The 22,686-nt window shown below is 40.1% G+C and overlaps 1 protein-coding gene across 2 annotated transcripts in view; it reads left to right on the top strand.

Moving 5' to 3' along the window:
- The window catches only part of LOC140726818 (rho GTPase-activating protein 20-like), a 129,073-nt gene that overhangs the window by 60,162 nt on the left and 46,225 nt on the right, over positions 1 to 22,686 (top strand). For both annotated transcript variants that reach the window (XM_073043668.1, XM_073043669.1), the window contains exons 6-9: positions 884 to 968; positions 5,199 to 5,276; positions 6,617 to 6,683; positions 18,521 to 18,709. In XM_073043668.1, coding sequence (XP_072899769.1) covers positions 884 to 968; positions 5,199 to 5,276; positions 6,617 to 6,683; positions 18,521 to 18,709 — 419 coding nt within the window. The remainder of the gene's footprint in view (positions 1 to 883; positions 969 to 5,198; positions 5,277 to 6,616; positions 6,684 to 18,520; positions 18,710 to 22,686) is intronic.

Genomic DNA, 22,686 nt, shown 5'->3' with positions numbered 1-22,686 from the left:
GGACCTGATGACATCACTGGACTCTGTCTTAAGTGTTAAAACAGATGCTCATACAAGTTAATAAGGAGAAAAGAGGTGGTATTGTGGGGAAAGAGATGCCCATTATTTTAACTGCTGGGTTTTCCTCCATGTGAGCTATTAAAATGAGCCTCATTGACATTTTTCAGTAAAATCATTGCAGAAGCCATTAAGAATGGTAGTCAATGAAGCAGGTTAGTATATAATATATACATTCATATATAATCGTATAAAATGAGATTATTTTTGTAACCCTTTCATGATTTAATAAATTATAATTAATACACTCATGAAATAAAATGTAATAATTTAATACATTCAAAAGCTCAAAGGTACATTTAACATCAGAGAAATATATACAATATACATCCTGAAATACTTTTTCTTTGCAAACATCTATGAAAACAGAGGAGTGCCCCAAAGAATGAATGACAGTTAAATGTTAGAATCCCAAAGCGCCCCCTGCAGCTCCCCCTTCCACACGTAAGTGGCAACAAAGCAATGACTCCCCTCCCCCACTGGCAAAACAAAGCATTGGCGCCCCCCCACCCCCACCGAGCACTTAAGCGTGCAGCAAAGCAAAGCATTAATAAAAACAGACTTGCAGTACCCCAAAGACTATTCATTCACCTGGTGATTCAACGTACCACAGGCTCTTTCTCTCCCTAGTAAGGGAAAAAGAGGTATCTCCATTTCATGAAATAGAATACAATTAAATAGCAAACTTTAAACTGAAATAGCTTTCAAGGAATTCAATTGGTTTTGTAAAATGAGTTGCTATTTTAACTATATTACTTGTGTAAAGGCCTTCAATTGTTGAGCATTTTTGTCTCTTCCCCACACTGCCACTGTCCTAACACTTCAGCTGCATTAAAGAGGAGAAAGAGAACGAACATCCAAAAAGTATTCCCTTGAAGATCATTACCAGGAATGTTGCAAGCTGTGTATATGTAAGTAATGTGATTCTATAATAGACTTCATCTGCAATTTAATAGTCTTGCCTTTACCAAGTTTTCATATCGCTTTTCATTCTTCCTGAAATAAATAAGCAAAGTGTCAGCAAAGTAAACCTGGCTGTGGGCTTGGAATTCTCTTTTCATTGCAATACTTTATCATGATAGCTTCGCATGTACTGTTTTGTTTAAACATTAACAATGCTGAAGACATACAAATTGGGCCAAATTGAAGGGTACTAGAAAAGGATTGTACCTGCTGTATTTTAGACTCAATTCCAATGTCTTTTATCATTGAATTATCAACAATTGGACTTCCTGCGGACCTCACTGGCAAAATATTCATTTGTTGTTTAATTTATTTTCCTTTGGCTAAATTCAGGTGCTCAGCCCTTTGTTTGCGCTTGACAGCCTTGTACATAATACAGTTGATTCACGAATTGGAGTTCACTTTTTATACATTGTGTCTGTCAATCTGTCTTCTAATTTAACAGTTGAAGTTAGCATAATGTATTTATTCTTCCTTTTTCATTGTGCGAAAGATTCAGGAATTTTCATTCCTCTCTAAAAATATGAAAAGGAGAGAAATCCAAAGGTAACGCTGAGCTGAACTGTATTGGGGCGTTCATGTTTCAAAATTAATAGATTCAGGGCATCTAAAATTCTAGTTGATCCTTAGTGTTTTAAAGTTAATAGCTTATTTCATAATACAATAGCTATAAGGTAGACTGATTAAAGAGGGATTAAATATAAGCAGGTTTCAATCCCATTGCTTTATTAATATCTCAGTATTAATATTATCAAATTAAGTGATTCCTCCCAAAAACTAAATGTAATTTGTCTTACACTAAAGATAAGGAGTTCCTTGAAGGCATTTTATCAAATTAGGGTAATTTAACATCCAACATTGTTAAAATTGATGTTATATGTGCTCTGAAATAAGTCTGCCCGATTGCTGTAAAATTAACTGTCCTGTTAAACCTCAGCTGCCATAAAACTTCAATTAGATTAATGTTATGTTCTTTGATGTATCTTGGCAACGTTTCAGTGCTAGCTAATATTTTTAAAGTAGGCTTCAGTTTGGGAAGATGAGCAACATCCCTCCCAAGTGTCAAATCCTTCGATTTACTGGGTTTTTAAGAACTTTTTTTTAGCGTTTTCTTTTGCTTTCAACTCTGTTATGCTGTACTATATGTTTCCTACATCCAATAGAAAGCAAGTTAGAAATTATCGTTGGTAAAAATTTGGCATCGTCCATTCACAGAATATGAACTATGATACTCTTTTTTATTTGAGAATTGCTAAGTAAAAAAGATGCTGCTTATTTGGAAGACATGGAGAGAAAACAAAGAACACTAGGTGAGAGAAAGGTGAGGGCCCAGCAAATGGTACTGGAATTTCAGCTCCCAGTTCAGAGAGTTCATTAGAAGGAGGCAGAATAGGAGAATTTTTAGCTATTCCAGGGAATAATTAATCTTTGTGATTGGGCAACCTTCCAAAGCACTGGCATAACTCACAGTACAGCAATACAAGGGGCTGAGCAGTTTAGACTGAGTTCAGCCTAGCCAAAGGGGGTCTCAGGCTTCCTTCCTGTGGGACTACAACCTGGGCAGTGCTGCCACTGCACTTTCCTGGTCCCTCCCAGAGATGGTAGATCCCTGGGCCAACCATGGTTTATCTGCTCTAAGGGATTGGACTTGCAACAGCTTGGTCAACTTCATTTTCTGGTTAGTTGCCCTTGAGCTTAATTGCTCTCAAAATGGAGGGCATATCTGGGCCCTTTGCTGATCAGCAACCTGAAGTCTGCTTCAGAGAAAATCTACCCCTATCATTCTGAAACGAGAACAAAAGATACAGTATGTTTGGTGGTTTCAGGGAAGGAATTGGGGGGGGGGGGGGGAAGAAACATATGCTTGACATGAGGCAACCACCATATCTTGATGACAGTTGGCGCTAAGCTGTGGTCTTTGAGTTCGTGGCTCCTCCTTGGTTGTCCTTTTAGGGTTGTGGGGATGGTTTTGGAGACAGAGGTGGGAGTTAAGGGGCAGGTTATGGTTTACAGCCAGGGACGTGGGGAGATTAAAGGTCAGGCTGGAGTCCAGACCTCCGTTCTGTGTTTGATGGCCAGTGATGTGGATCTGGGACGAAGGCTGTCTGTGGTCAGATGTCGGGCCAGCAGGCCAGCGAAGAGGAACCTGGTGCCTTGCTCCCCCCACCACCCCATCTCAGTGTGGGCTCTGGGATTGGTGTTCCATGCAGACAGGAGGCACGGAGACCGGTGACCCCCTAGATCAGGGGTGTCAAACTCAAATACACAGTGGGCCAAAATTTAAAAATCGGTACAAGTCGAGGGCCGGACTGGTTCAGCGTTTATTGCAAAACTTTTTGAAATGAATTTATTACACATATTAACCTGGAACTAACAAAGCTTAAGTTATTGCCTACAAAAACAACATTGAACATTAAATAAATAAAAAATCAGTTGCATTTATTTCTTATGACTTTATCTGCAGCTTTTCCGGAGTAATTTCTAATAAAAACATTTTTCCACAGGCCAACACTCTGTGATTCACACTAGTCTAAGCCAGATACTTGGCATCTCATCTTGGATGCAAGTTCATCAATGTTTGGAGTCAGGCTCTGAGCTGAGGAAATCCTCAGAATTGAGTGAAGGTGTTCATCAGAAAGACGACTCCTGTGTGATGTTTTGTTTATCTTCATCAAAGAGAACAGTTGTTCACACAGATATGTGCTGCCAAACATAGAGAGCATTTGAGCAGCTTGGGTAGGCAGCTGGGGCATTGTGTCGGGAATGAAACGTAGAAACTGTGCAGCGCCCACCGAGTCATACTTTGCCTTGAGTGTGTCACTACATTGGAGTTCAATCAGCTCCATTTGTATGTTGGTTGGTGCGCTTTCCACGTCAGCTGCAAATGGATTACTGAGCAGTTCAAACCTGCTTTTTTGGGCTTCAAAGTCGGCAAATCGACATGTGAAGTCGGCACCAAGTATGCTAAGTTTCTCAGCAAACTTTGCACGTGGGAACACTGCGGTAGAAACCTGCTCTTTCATAGTTTGGCAACACGGAAAATGGCTCAAGTTTTCTTGCTGCATCTGTGTCTCCCACAGGCGCAGCTTGGTTTTAAAAGCCCTCACTGCAGCGTACATGTCTGTGATCACACGACCCCGCCCCTGAAGCTGCAGGTTGAGCGCATTGAGATGGCTCGTGATGTCACACAGAAACGTCATTTCACAAAGCAACTTTTTATCCCGGAGCTCTGTTGTGTCTTTCCCTTTTATTATTCATTAATGATATTCAGGAAATAAACCAGGGAAACCGAATAAACACTAAAAACCCTGAAAACCTGGTACCTGAATAAACTCAGCATTAGCCAAATCATACGCCATAGGCGCTTCGATTACTGGGGCCAGCTTTAATAGTAATTAGATATTATCTCGCGGGCCTAAGATAATTCCACCGCGGGCCGGATTTGGCCCGCGGGCCTTGAGTTTGATATATATGCCCTAGATGCATAATTTGATGAGACTGGAGTTTGAAGCCGAGTGTTCAGGGTCTCGCCATTGGTGAGTCTGGAGTTTGGGATACTCATCTGGACTCTTGAGTCGTTGTCACTGGCAAGTCCTGGGCTCAGTACCAAAGAGCAATGCCAGAAGGTAGATCGAAAGGGTAGAAATCAAGTCCCAATGCCTGGACCTTGGGTCTGCAAGTCCACTGGAGATTTGAAAGCTCAATGTCTGTGAATCTGTGAGTCCACAGGAGCTGGAGGCTGGATATGGCCTGCCCTGGTGTTGGAGGACTCTCTGTGCTTGGGTGTGGATGGGTGGGAAGGAGGAATGGAGCTGTGGTTTTGCTGCTGTTGGTGCTGGAATGTGCGGTGAAACTTGCGGGCTGCCCACAGCATATCCTTAGATTGTGTTAGTTGTTAACACAAACAACACATTTCATTATATGTTTCAGTGTACATGTGATAAATAAATTAATCTGAATATGAGTCTAAATCTGAAAGTGAGGTCACAGGCACTGTCTTATAACCACTTTGTCAAATCCATCTTCAGAACCAAATGCCGTCATAGGTCTGACTGGGGACATAAAACACAATCTGACTTCCATTTAAAAATAGTTATGAGAGTAAAGACCTTTTATGGAAATATTAATGTAGATTTAAGTTACATCTTCAATATATTATTTTTGTCCATCTCTTTCAGTCGAAGGTCTTAACAGTGAAGAATACAGACACAGCAAATGATGTCGTTGCCATGACACTTCAACAGTTTGGTATCACGGTAAGATGACAACCAATCATATCCAGATTTAGCTTAGACTTGCTACTCTATAGCCTAATTAATTGTTCATGCTATTTATAGTTACTTTGCTATTTTGGAGCTTTCTAAAGAGGTTTTCTAAAACCACATCAGGGTTCCATTATTTTAAATCAATCAAATGGATCAGTTTGACAATTCTTTAATTTGCATTTATAAACTTCAAAATCTTCATTAGACATGAGTAATAAATCAAAATGTATTTTTATTTTCAGGGATTTTTAAATGATCAAATAGCTTTACATGAAGAAAGATTTCACTTATAAATTTATGCAAAATTACCATGCAAGTTTCATTGTTGGATATATTATTATTAAGGCCATGGGAGTTCTGAGTGGTATGTTTAGCTGATTGTTAATTTTAACTTGATAAAGCCACAATGATGAACATGGGCTGCTATTTCTTATTTCAAGGTCTTCTAATTTCTGCAGTATAGGTACACTGACCTATAGGTACAAAGTGAAATAAAACTAAGCTATTCAATCCACAGTCTGTCTCAGACTAAGGCCTCCGTGGATATTGCGCCCCAGCTCACTATGTGATATATAAGTCTGGGCAGTATGATACGGAGAGCAAACTGTTGCCCATGTAGCAATATCCCCCTCTCCATGCATCTGATAAACCAAAGGAACGGCAGAGACTGATACAGTTTGGTACGAATTGTGTCTTAGGAGTTGCTAATAAACGTTTAACTTAACCTTAGGGACTCCAGCTCCAGATTTTTCCCTCAGTGCATGAAACAAAAACAATAGAGACTGTGCTGATAACAACTTTCACAGGGTTCCTGAAACTTTTTAAAGAAAGATTTTCTATTAAGTCAAAAAAGCGAGGCATAGGTATAACAACACACACAAAATGCTGGTGGAACACAATAGGCCAGGCAGCATCTGAGTGCTTCTCCCTATAGATGCTGCCTGGCCTGTTGTGTTCCACCAACATTTTGTGTGTGTTGCTTGAATTTCCAGCATCTGCAGATTTCCTCATGTTTGCATAGGTATAACCATGACTTTGGATAGTAGTATAACACAGATCTGCTATTTAATCTTGCTCAACATTAATTTTAACTAACTACAGTTGAAATGAAAATCAGGAGGGTTATTTAGTGGGTAGATGGTCAAAGTGAAAATTATCCCCACTGTGTACAGGATCTACTTTTTCCTTTTCAGTTTTTTTGTTGCAATGCACTGCGTTGTGACATTTGCTTATGGATGGAAATGCTGCCCCTTCTTCTCTTCTTGCTAAGTAGCTTTATCCTGAATAGCATTCTCAGAATAATCACATGAGAACTTCTACTTTCCTTATAGGGCAGTTCTAAAGACTATCAACTTTGGGTCACCTCTGGCAAGGAAGACACTCCCTATCCTCTCATTGGTAAGCTTTAGAAAGCATCGGAGATGGTAATATATTTCAGTCATATAACGCCCTTTATAGTTTTAGTAATTGTGTTGTTAATATCATTTTGGGACAGTTCAGAAAAGTGTATATGAAATAATGAGTACATTCTAATTCAGTGGGCCTCAGAGACCTTTTGATAATTTCTGAGTAGTATTAATCTACTATTACTAGTGTATCTTTTTAACTTTGTTACAATAGGAATGTAATATACATGGTGAGATTGAAACAATCTGGGTCATGTTATGTAAGAAAGTTTAGCCTTAGTGGGGAATTTCTATTGAGAGGGAATGTTTCTATTATAAAAAGAATACTATATAATATTATTTAGAGTAAACCTGTTCTCTCCACACTATGGAATACATGCAGTACATTCCTGTTGGTCTTAATGATACCTTTGATTTTGTGGATGAAAAAAATAGAGATGACCAAAATATAACCATCAAATGTACATTTTCTCTTCAGTTGTCTCCCCTCACCAGTGCTGATCTATATAAAAATGTGACAAAGCGTATCTTGGCTAAGAAGCCAGTCTATGCGTCTTGAAGTGTCAGCTGGCTTATTGACTCAAAGACATTGTAGTTGAAATCTAAACTCGATTTCACCCAACATCAACATACAGTACATTACTTTCCAAAAGGAACAACAAAGTTGACAACTGGATGTTTTGTTTTCTCACTTTTGTATCCCAGTACACTCTGACTGAATCAACCAACTCAGCATAAATTAGGGATTAAATCTTTCTGGACCTTTCTGAGGCATTTTTTTCTACTGTCTGTGGTTTAATAGGGGATATGATACGCTTTTTGTATGAGTCTTTACATTTGGATATTGGGAGTCAGTCTTCTCTTGGCCTTGCTATGCTTCTAATGTGGTAGCTTAACAAGTAAACCTACAGTGTATGTGCTTGTTTCCCCAGACTTGCTTTCTAATATCCCAATCACAGTTTATATTCCTCTATTGTATATTAGTTCCTTGCTGGACAATTCTCCTCCATTGCAAAGTTCTTCTGAATATATAAGATAACTTCTACCTTTCCAATTTTATTCATTATTCTTTTAGAACCTGACAAAACCATTCCCTTGTCCAGTGAGGTTTATGGTTTCACAACAACATTCAATTTAAAATGTACAAAACCATGTGCCTCATAATTTAAAAAAAAAGCCTTATTTTGCAGAAGCTTGGAGGAACAAAAGGTTAAGGCTAAAGACTTTGGGTAATGTAATTACACCCTTGAGAACCAGATTATCTGCCCATTCTGCAGATTTTTGTTAGAGTGAAGCAGATTTTTTAAGGTACTTATTAAAAGAAGAGAAAACAAACACATTAATTATAACAAAAGACATTTGAAAAGAAAGGGTATTGTTACTGGATAAAATTCTCATGTCAAATCGTGAATCTGCTTGTATTATTTGAAAGCAGAACGTGTGAATTATACTGTTGAATGTTAAATGTATTTTACTTTCATTCAATAACTAACCTTGATAAAATAATAATACTAGATCAAGGTGGACAAATACCTTCTGTGAGAGATGTATTTTTCAATTATACCAGAGTATTAGAAATTTCTGCATTGTTGTCCCTTTGTTATGTTTCAGGGCTCTTGACAGTGTTTCCACCGATCTGGATGTATACTAGTGCTAGGAATGGGGAAAGGTGGTCCTGAATTTGGATGCTTGTATGTGTGGGAAGAGGGGGATGTATTAGTGTAATGTTTTGCTAAAGAATTGAATTAATACCTAATGTCTAATGAGATTCCATCTGCTGGGGGTCAGAATTAATATAAAAGAAAAGGTTATATTTAGTTCAGTCAATGCTAATAACATTAGGGAGGGATTTGGTTGAAAGTGAGGTTTAAAATCTGTGGACATTGATTTGAATGAAAATAAAAGAAAAAAGTGAATACTCAAGATATAATAGTGTGTTTTTGATGTTCTGTGTTATTGTAGAACTAATTATAGAAGCATTAGACACATAAGAAAGTTTGGGCATTCAGTTTATATAAGAAATGACAGATATCATTATATGCCCATGATGCACCATCAATAACTCTCTGAGACGTGAGGCGAGATATCGGCTTTTATTGACTGGAAGAAAGAACAAGCAGCAATTGACCACCATGCTACATCCTGGAGACTGAGAGCAGCGCTCAGGCCCCAATCGCCTTTATACCGGGGTCTGTGGGAGGAGCCACAGGAGCAGTCAGCGGGGGGGGGGTGTGTCCAGACAGGTATATGTAGTTCATCACAGCCCAAAGTCCCATTTTAGAGTAAACTGATATTGAGCAGTGCAAGTCATCCCTACAGTGCAATTGATTTGGAGTCTGTATACAGGATAAAATGATCCCACAGAACTCATGAAATATCTGTTGCAGGCCCTAAATTTGCAATGTGGAGAAATGAAGCCAGCACAGTTTGCGATCTAGGAAAACAGAACCTGAATGAGGTGGAGAAAATTAGGCTCTAACAATCCTCATTGCCTTAATTTCTGTAATTATACATGGAGTGATTTAAACAGTGAAACATTTTGGATGATCCATATTTTTATAGGACTTAAAAGGCTGCAGCTTGACCTTTCTGTTAAAACTCTAGGAAGTTACTTTTGAGCTGTAACATGAATACTCATTTAATGACAGAAAACCAGAACATCAGTTGATTGCTACAAACTGTAAGAGAGAGCATGAATAGATAGAAGGTGGCAGGGAAATTCCAGCTTCTGAGTTTATAAAGAATAATTGGGATTTTTACCATCAAAGATGGTTTTGGTGCCTTTGTGAGCATCTCATCTTAAATTTTATGGAATCTGGAACCTCCTGTACCTAATAAAGCAGCCACTGAGTGTATGCTCATGGTCTTCTGCTGATGTAGTCCATCTACTTCAAAGTTTGACATGTTCTGCATTCAGAGATGCTCTTCTGCACACCACTGTTGTAATGTGTGGTTACTTGAGTTACTGTCACCTTCCAGTCAGCTTGAAACAGTCAGGTCATTCCCCTCTGACTTATCTCATTAACAAGGCATTTTCACCCATGGAACTGTAACTCACCAGATTTTTTTGTTTTTCACACCATTCTCCGTGAACTCTAAAGACTGTTGTGCATGAAAATCCCAGGGGATCAGCAGTTTCTGAGCTACTGGCACCAGCAAACATTCCACAGTCAAACTCAACTAGATCACATTTCTTCCCCATTCTGATGTTTGATCTGAACAACAACTGAACCTCTTCGCCACATCTGCATGCTTTTATGCAATGAGTTGCTGCCACATGATTGGCCGATTAGATATTTGCATTAATAAACAAGTGTACCTAATGAGGTGGTCTCTGGGTGTTGGTATTCAAACATGCATTGCACACAACATAGGAGATGTAATGGACAGGAGAGATCTATTCATTACCAAAAGCTTTCAGATTTCTGTTGATCCTAAATTTACATTCTCAACATACAATCTCCTAATAAACATAGCTAGTTTTCTTTCGGTCAGTTTATGTTATTTACTTAATGCTGGCATAGCCATTCCTCTCTAAGGTTGATTTTTGATATGGAAACCAAACTGGCAGTGGAAAAGAACCAGTAGCCTCTTTAAAATCAAGTCCAACATGTTATGGGGGACCAAAGAATAACTAAAGGTCCTTACAGGTTTAAAAGTGTCACCTAATATCTCGTCACGTGTAATATAATGCCAATTTCTTGCATTTCCAATGGACCTCAACTGAAAAGTTTCTGGACTAGGTGACATAGTCTCAAAATTAGAGCCAGATAACTTCAATGCAGAGTTGAAGTTAGCAATATCTCTGTATACAAAAGACACATAAAATTGGGAACAGAGGACAATTAATGCCAGTTCTGTTGTTAATTTATATTCAGAGATGCAAGCGTTCTAATCGACAAGGTATTAATTTAATTTTATTTTATTTAGAGATAGAACATAGGGCCTTTCTGGCCCAATGAGTCGCACTGACCAGCAGCCTACCTAGTTAACACTAGCCTAATCACAGAAAAATTTACAGACTGTGAGAGGAAACTGGAGCACCTAAAGGAAACCTATGCAGTCATGGGGAGCACGTTCAAACTCCTCACAGGTGGCGTTAAATTGAACTCCAAACTCCTGAATGCCCCGAGCTGTAATAACCACTATGGTGTCATGGCGGCCAAGGATATGGTGGCATATGGTGTTAGAGCACAGATCTCCTACAATCTTATCGATTAAATTTAATGATCTATTCTTGTTCCCATCTTTCATGTTTAGCCGTAATCTGAAAACCTCAATTAGGTCAAATTAAAATCTTTTGGAATGAGTAATAGATACTTGGATAAGATAGTCAATTAGGCCCTAATCCAGCAATCAGAACAGTTATTAATTTACTTCGGTTCAAAATTATACCTCCTTAATAGCTTGTTCCAGCTGTATGTTAGCTTTCAATGATATAAAGTCAAACAGCAGAGAAGCAGGCCCTATAGCCCACCAAGTTGGTGTAGACCATCAATTGTCCATTTACATAAATCCAAAACTAATCCTGTTTTATTCTTCTTACATTCCTACCAACTCCCACCCCCTCAGATTCTACTGCACTAGAGGCAATTTACAGTGGCCTATTAATCTACTGTATGGGTGGAAACAAGTCCTCTTGATTAATTGATGATTTAGATTGTGAACAGTTGGGCTGAAAATACTAATCAGCATAAAACTGACTAGTTACAGCCTGCTAACATGAGGACGATGCTTTTATTCCCACTGTTTACTTTCTGATTGTTAACCAGTTCTCAATTCATACAAATAAATTACCCTCATGTAATCTCATACCTCCTGTGTGACATCTTATCAACAGCCTTCTGAAAAACTAAGCACCCATATTCGCCCCATACTTAATGAGTCACATCCTAAAAGAATCCCAGTAAAACAACACAAAAATGAAGCATGTATTTACAAATGTTTTTAAAACAGTAGAATTGTTCCAATAATCTTCACAGGAGAGTTAGCAAACAAAACATTCATGCCCAGTCACATAATAGGACCAAAATCCTGGTCAAAGAAGCAGATTTTACGCAGTGCCTTAAAATTGTTAAATATTTAAGGAGGGAATTCCAGATTTTGAATCCTTCACAGCAGAAGACACTGCTTAAAGGATAGAATTGGACAAGCATAGGGAGTCCCAAAAGAGTATGGAGATTGGAATGGTTAAGACCATCGAGAAATTTGAAAGTATAGATGAGAATGTTTAAAATAAGCAATGCCATCAGTGGGAGCCAACACAGATGAGCATGCACACAGGTCAAGAGTGAATGAGCCCTGATGTGTGTTAGGGCAGCAGAGTATTGGATGTCCTCAAGTTGTTGGCAAGAACAAGCAAGCAGCGGCATTGATTTTTTTGAAGTGAAATAATGACAGGGTTTTAGCAAATTTGGTTGGGATTAGTTCCTGAAGGTTCTGCTGAAGAAGCTTTTGCAATCAGGAGAATTAGGAAAGTGACACATGAATTTTGGAGCAGGTTTTGCATCTTAATGAAGAGTTATATCTGGATAGATACAAGATCAAGCAAAAGATGACTGTTGGAAATCTCAACTTAATAATCAGTGCCAAGGCAATAAAAGAAAAATTATATTCCAGAAGATGAATATAAAATTTAGGATTACTTGGAGTATTGTTAACAGTTTTGGGCCCCATATTTCAGAAAGGATGTGTTGTCATTGGAAAGAGTCTAGAGGAGGTTCACAAGGATGATTCCGTGAATGAAGGGGTTAACATATGAGGAGCGTTTGGCAGCTTTGGGCCTGTACTCACTGGAATTTAGAAGAATGCAGAGGGATCTCATTGAAACCTACTGAATGTTGAAAGGACTAGATAAGGTGGATGTGGAGAGGATGTTTCCTATGCTGGGGGTATTCAGAACAAGTGGGCACAGGCTCAAAATTGAGGAGTGACCTTTTAGAACAGAGGTACAGAGGAATTTTTTTAGCTACAGAGTAGTGAATCTGTGGATGTTCTGCCACAGATTATGGTGGAAGCCAAGTCCATGGGTATATTTAAAGCAGAAGTTGATTGTTTCAATTGGTTGGGGCATCAAAGGATATGGCAAGAAGGTGGGTGTATCAGGTTGTGTGAGATCCAGGATCAGCCATGATGGAATGGCAGAGCAGATTTGATGGGCTGAATAGCCTAATTCTCCTCCTATGTCTTATGGTCTTATGGATTTTGTTCTCTAAATGAAGCTTAATAAAATATATAGCAGGAAAGTTTCTGACTGTTGAGTCTGATTTCCTTGAGTGATATCGTTATACACTCAGTGGTCACTTTATTAGGTACCCCCTTATACATATACTGTATACATATACCTGTCTGGACATGCCCCCCCCCCCCCCCCCCGCTGACTGCTTCTGTGGCTCCTCCCACAGACCCCTGTATAAAGGCAATTGGAGGCACTGCTCCTCCCTCAGTCTCCAGGATGTTGTGTGATGGTCTCTTGCTGCTGATAGTGCTCTCTCTTCCAGCTAATAAAAGCCTATCTCTCGCCTCACATCTCCGAGAGTTATTGATGGTGCATCACCCCTGTACCTAGTAAAGTGGCTACTGAGTGTATGTTTGTGGTCTTCTGCTGCTGTAACCCATCCACTTCAAGGTTCGATGTGTTGTCTATTCTGAGCTGCTCTTCTGCACACCAGGTAATTTGAGTTCCTTTCTGACAGTTTGAACCATTTACCTCTGACCTTTCTCATTAACAAGGTGTTTTTACTCACTGGATGTCTTTTGTTTTCTTTTGCACCATTCTCTGTAAACACAAAAGACTGTTGTGTATCAAAATCTGGGAAGATGCACATCTTCTGAGATACTCAATCCACCCCATCTGGCACCAACAATCATTCCACTGTCAAAGTCACTTAGAACACATTTCCTCTCCATCTTGATGTTTGTTCTGAACAACAACTGAACCTCTTGACCATGTCTGCATGCTTTTATGTACTATGGAGGATTTCTCACTCCTGTGGGATAATATTTTTCCTGACAAGGGGAAATCACTGTGCTTGGCAGGTGAGACTTGTGACTGTGGAAACAACCTCAGGATTTGCAGCCTGCTCCGTGGTGGTTGTAAGAGTTGACTCTGAAACTGCAGGAAGTGGTTCTGACAGCAGCAGCTCAATTCTTCTTCAATGTTTCTGTTGCTGTAGTTACTTGATTCAAGACACTGTCCGTAACAGCAGCCGGGCTAGACAACATCCCAGGCCAATTACTCAGGAAGTGTGCACACCGGCTCATCGATGTCTTCACGGACATCTTCAATGCTTCACTCATCCAAGCTGCTGTCTCCACATGTTTCAAATCAGCCGTGTGCCAAAGAACTCTACACCTTCAGACTATCGTCCGGTGGCACTAATGCCAATCATCATGAAGTGCTTTGAATAGCTGGTAATGGTACAGATCAAAAACTCTATTCCTGCCACATTGCACACCCACCAATATGCCTACCAACAGAACCGCTCTACGCCAGATGCCAGAACATCTGTCATGCACCTGGCCCTGACAAACCTAGAAATCAAGGACACTTATGTCAAAATGCTGTTTCTGAATTTCAGTTCAACATTCAACACTATTGTCCCACAGACCTTGGTGAACAAAATCTTACTTGTTGGTCTAAATACAGCACTGTGCAACTGGGCGTTGGACTTCCTAACCAGCAAACTTCAGGTAGTCAGGCTTCACAGCCACTCCTCCCTCCTCATCATGCTCAACATGGGTGCCCCCTCCCCCGGGCTGTGTGCTGAGCCCATTGCTTTGTATTCTGCTCACACCTGACTGCATGGCTAAACACCTAAGTATTAACAGTCTTAAATTTGCTGATGACACAACAGTGGTGCGTCTCATTACCAATAATGATGAGATGGTCTACAGAGAGGAGATAGAGAAGCCCAAGGCTTGCTGCCAGGCAAATAACCTCTTCCTCACTGCCAACAAAACAAAGGAGATGGTTATTGACTTCAGGGGAACTCACACCACTCACATCCCTCTTTAAATTGGTGGCACAGCAGTGGAAACTGTGAGCAGTCTCAAACTCCTGGGAGTGCACATCTTACGCAACCTCTCATGGTCCCAGAACACATTCTACACAATCAGGAAAGCTGACCAACCTCTCTACTTTCTAAGGAGGCTGAAGAGAGTTGGACTATGTACTCATGTTCTTTTACAGATGTGCAGTAAAGAGATCCTAACATGCTGCATTGCCACATGCTTCAAATGGTATGAAACTGCATGGTGGCAGACAGGAAGGCTCTACAACAGGTAGTCAAAACTGCTCAAAGCAGCACTGGTACCAGCCTACCCAACATCAAGGACATTTATTACAGAGAGGTATCAGTAAAGGGCCAGTAACAACGTGAAGGATCCCACTTACTCTGTGATTACAGTCTCTAAGGCTGATATGAGAGCACCCTTCAGGAAGGTGAACCCATGGAAAGCATCTGGTCCTGACTGGGTACCTGGCCAAGTAATGAAGACCTGAGCTGATTAACTGGCTGGAGTGTTCACTGATATCTTTAACATCTTGTTTTGTCAGTCTGAGGTACCTAACTGCTTCAAGTCAAGTCAAGTTTATTGTCATTTTGACCACAAACTGCTGGTACAGTAAAAACGAAACAATGTTCCTCCAGGACCCTGGTGCTACATGAAACAACACAAAACTACATTAGACTATGTGAGACAGCACAAGGCTACACTAGACTACACAAAACAACATAAAATTGCACTAGACTACAGACCTGCACAGGACTACATAAAGTGCACAAAACAGTGCAGTGCAGTACAATAATTAACAAATAAGACAATAGGCACAGTAGAGGGCAAATTACAATATAATAATAAATTATGTAGATGTCAGTCTAGACTCTGAGTATTGAGGCTTGGGGGAAGAAACTATTGCATAGTCTGGTCATGTGAGCCCAAATGCTTTGGTACCTTTTGCTAGATGGCAGGAGGGAGAAGAGTTTGTATGAGGGGTACGTGCAATTCCTGAACCAGGCAGTGATGCAGCTGCTCAGGATGCTCTTGATACATCCTCTGTAGAATGTGGTGAGGATGGGGGGGTGGGGGTGGACCTTTCAGCCTTCACAGGAAGTACAGACGCTGCTGGGCATCAATTATACTAGTGCCTAAGAAGAAAATGGCAGCCTGCCTCAATGACTTACATCCACTGTGGTGAAATGCTTTGAGAATTTGGAGATGAAACATATCAACTCTTGCCTGAGCAGGGAGACTGAAAATGTGACTGAGAAAAGCCACAAAAACCTCTCACTCAAGGTCAGCAAGACAAAGGAGTTGATCAAGATGGTGCCAGTGACCAACAATGACGTCCTTCAGACAGTTCGCTTTCCTCTGCTTTCGAATGGGATTCTGCTTCTAAGCTGCATGCAATTGGAGCCTGTGATTTACACCTCGATGATGCGTTTTTGGGCTGATTGTGTTATCTGCACTTTGCTGTCTCCAGTGGAGTTTGGTGAGGCTTGGAGTGAAGTGTTTGGCCTGGAGGCCTGAAAACCTGGAGACGGGGTGCGTACTCATGATCAACTCCATTGCTTCTCTCTGATTGAGGTGTTGAGCAAGGTTGAAGTCGACAAGGATGAGAGCAGAAGACAGGCGGGTGTTCGGCGCCATTTGCCCGTGTTTGACTGGTCTTCCTCTCCCTCTCACTAGCTGTGTTGGAGGAAAGTGCATGAGACTTGGGATCCACATTGCAAAGATTGATTGGCGAAACTGTGGACTAGTTTTGGAGAACTGTGAGGTTCATGTTGCATGGTTTCTGGTTACTCTTATTTTTTCTGTTTGATCGATGCGTTCTGGGGTGCTTCGGCATAGAAAGGCTCTGCAGCCTGTAGCGGGCTAGCAGTGCAGCACTGAACTGAACTACACTGATTACTACTGAACTGTGTTTGATGTTTGGTATCCTGTGTTGTTTGCTCATCTTTAGCTGTTGGCACATTTTTTACCATTGGCACAATTTGTTCATTTTTCACACAGTTAGTTGTTTTTTCCACATTAAGTATTGGATGTTTTCTTAAATGGGTTCCTTGGTGTTTCTTTGTTTCCTGGCTGCCCGTGGGAGGATGAATCTCAGAGTTGTATTCTGTACACATGCTTCGATAATAGATGTATTTTGAATCTTTGATTATTGACTATAGGAAGAGGAAACTGGAGGTCAATAAGCCAGTCTTCATTGGAGGATCAGAGGTGGAGAGGATCAGCAACTTTAAATTCCTCAATGCTATCATTTCAGATGTTCTCTCCTGGGTCCAGCACAAGTGCCAGTACAAAGAAAGCATGGCAGCACCTCTACTTTCTTAGAAGTTTGCGAGGACCTGGCATGTCATCTAAAACTTTGACAAACTTTTATAGATGTGCAGTGGAGAGTATATTGACTGGTTGCATCATAGCCTGGTATGGAAATACAAATGCCCGTAAATGGAAAAGCCTACAAAAAACAATGGAAACAGCCAGTCCATCACACGTAAAACCCTCCCCACTATTGAGCACATCTACATGGAGCATTATCATAGGAAAGCAGCTTCCATCATCAGGGACCCCCACCATCTAGGTCGTGTTCTCTTCTCACTGCTGCCATCAGGAAGGATGTATAAGAGCCTTAGGACCTACACTATCAGGTTCAGGCACAGTTGTTACACCTCAGCCATCAAGCTTTTGAACTACTGGGGATAACTTCACTCAACTTCATTCACCCCAACTCTTAACTGTTCCCACAACCTATGGACTCACTTTCAAGGATTCTTCATCTCATGTTCTCAATATTTATTGTTTATTTATTATCATTATTTTATCTTTATTTGTGTATGTACTGCAAATGCCTGCAAGAAAATGAATCTTAGGGTTTTAAGTGGTGACATACATATACTTTGATAATAAATTTACTTTGAACTTTGAATCCACTCTGCTCACTCCCATCAGGGAGAAGGATATATAGCAACCACGCCAGGACCACCAGACTCAAAAACAGTTACTTTTCCTGAGCAGTAGAGCTGATCAACACCTCCACCCACTAACCCACTCCTCCGCACCACCCAGCACCACTACTTTATCATTTCCTGTCAGTCACCTTATGCACAGGAATTCCTGTGCCTAGCATCATTTTAACCAATCTATGCATATAAATTACCTTATGTATTTATATTGTATTTTTTTGTTGTGTTCTTGTAGTGATTTTTTTTGTGCTGCATTGGATCTGGAGTAACAATTATTTTATTCTCCTTTATACTTGTGTACTGGAAATGACATTAAACAATCTTAAATCTGAAGTGGTACCACTAGATGATTCTTAGTAAATCTCTCAACAGACTTTGCTTTGGGTTAACTTGGCCTCTCCTATGAGTTCACGCCTGATGCTGCTGGGAAGCAGATAGTTAATTTATTTATTAATACATCTCTAGCAGTTAAATATTAACGTTTCAGAGAAAGCAATCTTAAACAAAATCTGAACTTGTTGATGGATTTTATTTGTAGAACAATAAGTATCAAAATACTATGAGGTTATACCAATTTTCTGACCATTGTACTGATACTGTTCAGGTGGTAAAAACTGATATTTCCATCTTCAATTTAACATATTGTTTTCCTTAAGAACTTCACTTCCTAATTCTATCTTAATTCTAAGATAGGCAAAGTACAACAGTGTTGTAGTTTGAAAAATGAGATATTACGTGGCACTGACACTTCAAACAATTTCACACACTGTCATCATACACAAAATATAACTGGAATTAAAAGTCTAAAGATGGATACAGAATGGAATTGATGGTTACTTGTGTGTTTATTTCCCAACAGGGCATGAATATCCTTTCAGCATTAAAATGAGTCACATTCAAGGTGCAACTGGACAGAAGCAAGGGTCCAAGGACTCAATCTACCCTCTAGATTTCCAGGGGCCTTTCATTATTGAACAGCTGCCTGCGGAGATGCAGTGCCAATTCATCTTAAAGCCAAGTCACCTGGCGTCATGCCAGCACATGGCTGGTTAGTACTTGGTCGTTAAACAAATCAATATGTGGTTACTTGTTTATTATTTGTATTGGGTGGTAAGACTGAGCTCAAAATGGATATTAATAGAAATGTGTTAATTTCCTACAGCTGGTTGGGGCATTCGAGAAATGGTCTGTTTTCTGCAGTTAATGAGTAGAATTCAGTTAACATGTTAAATACGAGTGCATATTTAATTTCATGTACTCAGTATTATGCACCCTAAATTAGGTCCTCTATTCATTGGCTCATACATCAGCAGGGCTTCAACATAATGAGTACATTGCTTAAGTTATAGTTAGCTTGTACATTTAAGTTTGGTGGTGGCGGGTGTTGAGATCTGAATAGGTTCTTTAGTCAAAGCTCCTGGGTTCATTGGAGTGTGTGTTCTCCAAAGCCTTTGGATCTTGTTCTGGAGGCCCTGGAGAAGGAGTTGAAAGAGGACAACAAAATCTGAATTTGGAGTGGGCCAGGGTATCATCGTGGCAATGGGAACAGGCAGATCCTGAGATCAATCTCAAGCTCCAGTACAAGAAAATCAATGATCTTACATAAGTAGTCAAGGTAAGAGCATGCATCTTCATTTTCCACACCCTACTTTCCTGATACTGCTCAAATCATTATCCCTGCATCATTCAGATACTAACGATCCTCTCCAATGAAAGCTTATACCCAACGATCATCTGCTCTACTACATACAGTGCTGTCAGCATTCTCGCAACTCAAACGCACACATACAGACTGCACAGCACTCACTGGCATTCCCTGCTGCCCAGTTAAGCTCCATTTTCTCTTCTAACTTTCCTCGCAAAGTTGGAAGGAATGATGGAGTTTAACTACGCAACAAGGTCTAACTAGGTACATCTGCAGGCCCTTACTCATGAAAAAAGTTGCTGCTGGGCAACTTTTTTCATGAGATGCCCATTAATAAAGGAATAGCCAGAGGGTGGTGAAACCATTGAAGATATATTCAGACATAATTAGGAAGGAAGGAAGGTTCTTCCTTCACAACCAATACATAGAAAGAGCACAATCGTAAAGATAATTGGTTTGGTATTCACAGAGATCCACTCAGATATTTAGGAGAGGGTGCTTGTGATGAGACACCAAGAATAAATGGTCTGTCCTTGGATAGGTAAAAGATAGCTTGATAGAGAGCAAAATGATCTTAATACAGACGATTCAGATGAGGATTTTGTAGGAGCAAGCTGTAGACAGAAGCAGGTTGAAGGGTGAAATTTGTTGTGCCTAGATAGACCCATAAGAAAGTATCTTTTTCTGGCAAAAAGAATGAAGAAATCTGGCATTAATTTATTAAAGAGTTCTGTGCAGCAGGAACCTTGGAACTAAGCCTTTGCACTGCAGAAATAGTGGTCAGTGCCAAGTACATGCTTGTGGATTCCACTGTGATTTAACACCTGATGGCTTTCCGAGTACTTTTAACATCAAGAGCCATTCAAAACATGTCACGACTATTAAAACACAATGAAAAAGTTTGCAATATCATTAAATATTTGGAAATACACTATCACTTATTCTCAATTAAAAGCATCTAAAAAGTGTTTTCTTTCATTGAATCTTGAAGTTGCTATTGGTAATTTGAATAGATTAGCCAAGCCTAAGTGTTGAGGAAAAGAAGTAACTTTATGACCTACTGCTGTTCTTCATAAGACCAGCATCAAATTGCAGATGGGAAATTGCAACGAAAGCGGGCAGCAAGTTCAGGACTTCTTCATTTGTGTGCACATATGTAGGAATCACAGATATCCCAGCAATTATGATCAGAGCCGCAGCTGTTTTCCTGTAAAATCTGACTCCTAATTGTCCCATGGTTCCTTTACATCATGCAGATGGTTTGTCCTTCCTGCTGCCTCCTGTTATTCAGTTATGTTAGCTGGAGTCTTGATGCCTGAAATGGGAGCTCTGGTGCAAAACTGGCAAACTCTGTATTCTCCTCCATATAGACCATTGGATGTGTTTCCAATACCATTTGTTTCATAGTCATATGCATGTACTGTGAGCATTATGTTGGGATACTAAGGTCATTCATCAAAATAGAGAAGTTATTCCAAAAATCTTAATTTTAATGGGAATAAAGAAACCGGTTGAGGAATGTTCTCCCCCGAAGAAGAGCTTTTCAAATCATCAGTACCTGTGATCAGATGAGAAACATTATATCTCTGAAACCAGGAATTTGCTTGTAAATTCCTGACAATTAATGGATTGTGGAAAATTCAGCAGTACCTTTCTGCCAAGCAGGAAATGAACCTCACTGAAAGTCAGTTTTAAATACCCAGAAAAATAAAATACCATCTTCTGAAGTTTCTTTGGATTGTAAACCATGACTGCAACTCATGGTAAATTATCCAGCTTTAAAGGAAATCGAAAATAAGTTGTAGTGTAAGTGTATCTCCCCATAGTGACTAAAAAATACATGGTGTATTTGCTTGAACTTAAGCTGCCTTTATTTATTTCTGTGGTGTAGATGTGTTCATAAGTGAAAGACTGTGGTTCTATGGTGTTGACATGTCTGGAATTGAACTGACTTTATTACTTAAATCCTTCATGTACATGAGGAGTAAAGATCATTATATTACATCTCCTTCTAAATGTGCAATGTGCAATCTGTAGTAATTTATAATAAATAGTATGTACAACAGGATAGTCAATATAACATAGAAATACAGTTGTGTCAGCATGAGATAAGCAGTAGCAGACCTGGTGGAAGAAGCTGTCCCAGAGCCTGTTGGTCCTGGCTTTTATGCTGCGGTACCTTTCCTCCGATGGTAGCAGCTGGAACAGTTTGTTGTTGGGATGACTCGGGTCCCCAATGATCCTTTGGGCCCTTTTTACACACCTGACGTTGTAAATGTCCTGAATAGTCCTGAACTGACAGCACTCCTGATGGGCAGGAAGAATGAGGGTAGTGGTGGAGATAACATTGATTTGGGAAGGGGTGAGAAGAAGTAATAGCTCCAGTGAGGAAAAAGAGTCAGAATATTCATATATGAATTTATGGTAACAGAAGTGCAGTGAATTAGAAACATAGAAACACAGAAAACCTTCGGCCCAAAATGCTGTGCTGAACATGTACTTACTTTAGAAATCACCTAGGCTTACCTATAGCTCTGTATTTTTCTAAGCTCCATGTACCTATCCAGGAGTCTCTTAAAAGACCCTATTGTTTCCACCTCCACCACTGTCGCCAGCAGCCCATTCCACACACTCTGTGTAAAAAACTTACCCCTGACATCTCCTCTGTACCTACTCCCCAGCACCTTAAACCTGTGTCCTCTTGTGGCAACTATTTCTGCCCTAGGAAAAAGCCTCTGACTATATGCATGATCAATACCTCTAATCATCTTATACACCTCTATCAGGTCACCTCTCTTCCTCCGTTGCTCCAAGAAGAAAAGGCCAAGTTCACTCAATCTATTCTCATAAGGCATGCTCCCCAATCCAGGCAACATCCTTGTAAATCTCCTCTGCACCCTTTCTATGGTTTCCACATCCTTCCTGTAGTGAGGTGACCAGAACTGAGCACAGTATTCAAAGTGGGGTCTGACTAGAGTTCTATATAGCTGTAACATTACCTCTCAGCTCTTGAACTCAATCCAATGGTTGATGAAGGCCAATGCACCGCATGCTTTCTTAACACACAGAGTCAATCTGCTCAGCAGCTTTGAGTGTCCTATGGACTCGGACCCCAAGAACCCTCTGATCCTCCACATTGCCAAGTGTCTTACCATTAACACTATATTCTGCCATCATATTTGACCTACCAAAATGAACCACCTCACACTTATCTGGGTTGAACTCCATCTGCTGCTTCTCAACCCAGTTTTGCATCCTATCGATGTCCCTCTGTAACCTCTGACAGCCTTCCACACTATCCACAACACCCCCACCCTTTGTGTCATCAGCAAATTTACTAACCCAACCCTCCACTTCCTCATCCAGGTCATTTATAAAGT

This window comes from Hemitrygon akajei, chromosome 4 (assembly GCF_048418815.1).
Source record: "Hemitrygon akajei chromosome 4, sHemAka1.3, whole genome shotgun sequence".
Taxonomy (NCBI): Eukaryota; Metazoa; Chordata; class Chondrichthyes; order Myliobatiformes; family Dasyatidae; genus Hemitrygon; species Hemitrygon akajei.
Note: the sequence above shows the minus strand (reverse complement) of the source record. Positions and strands in the feature narration are given on the sequence as shown.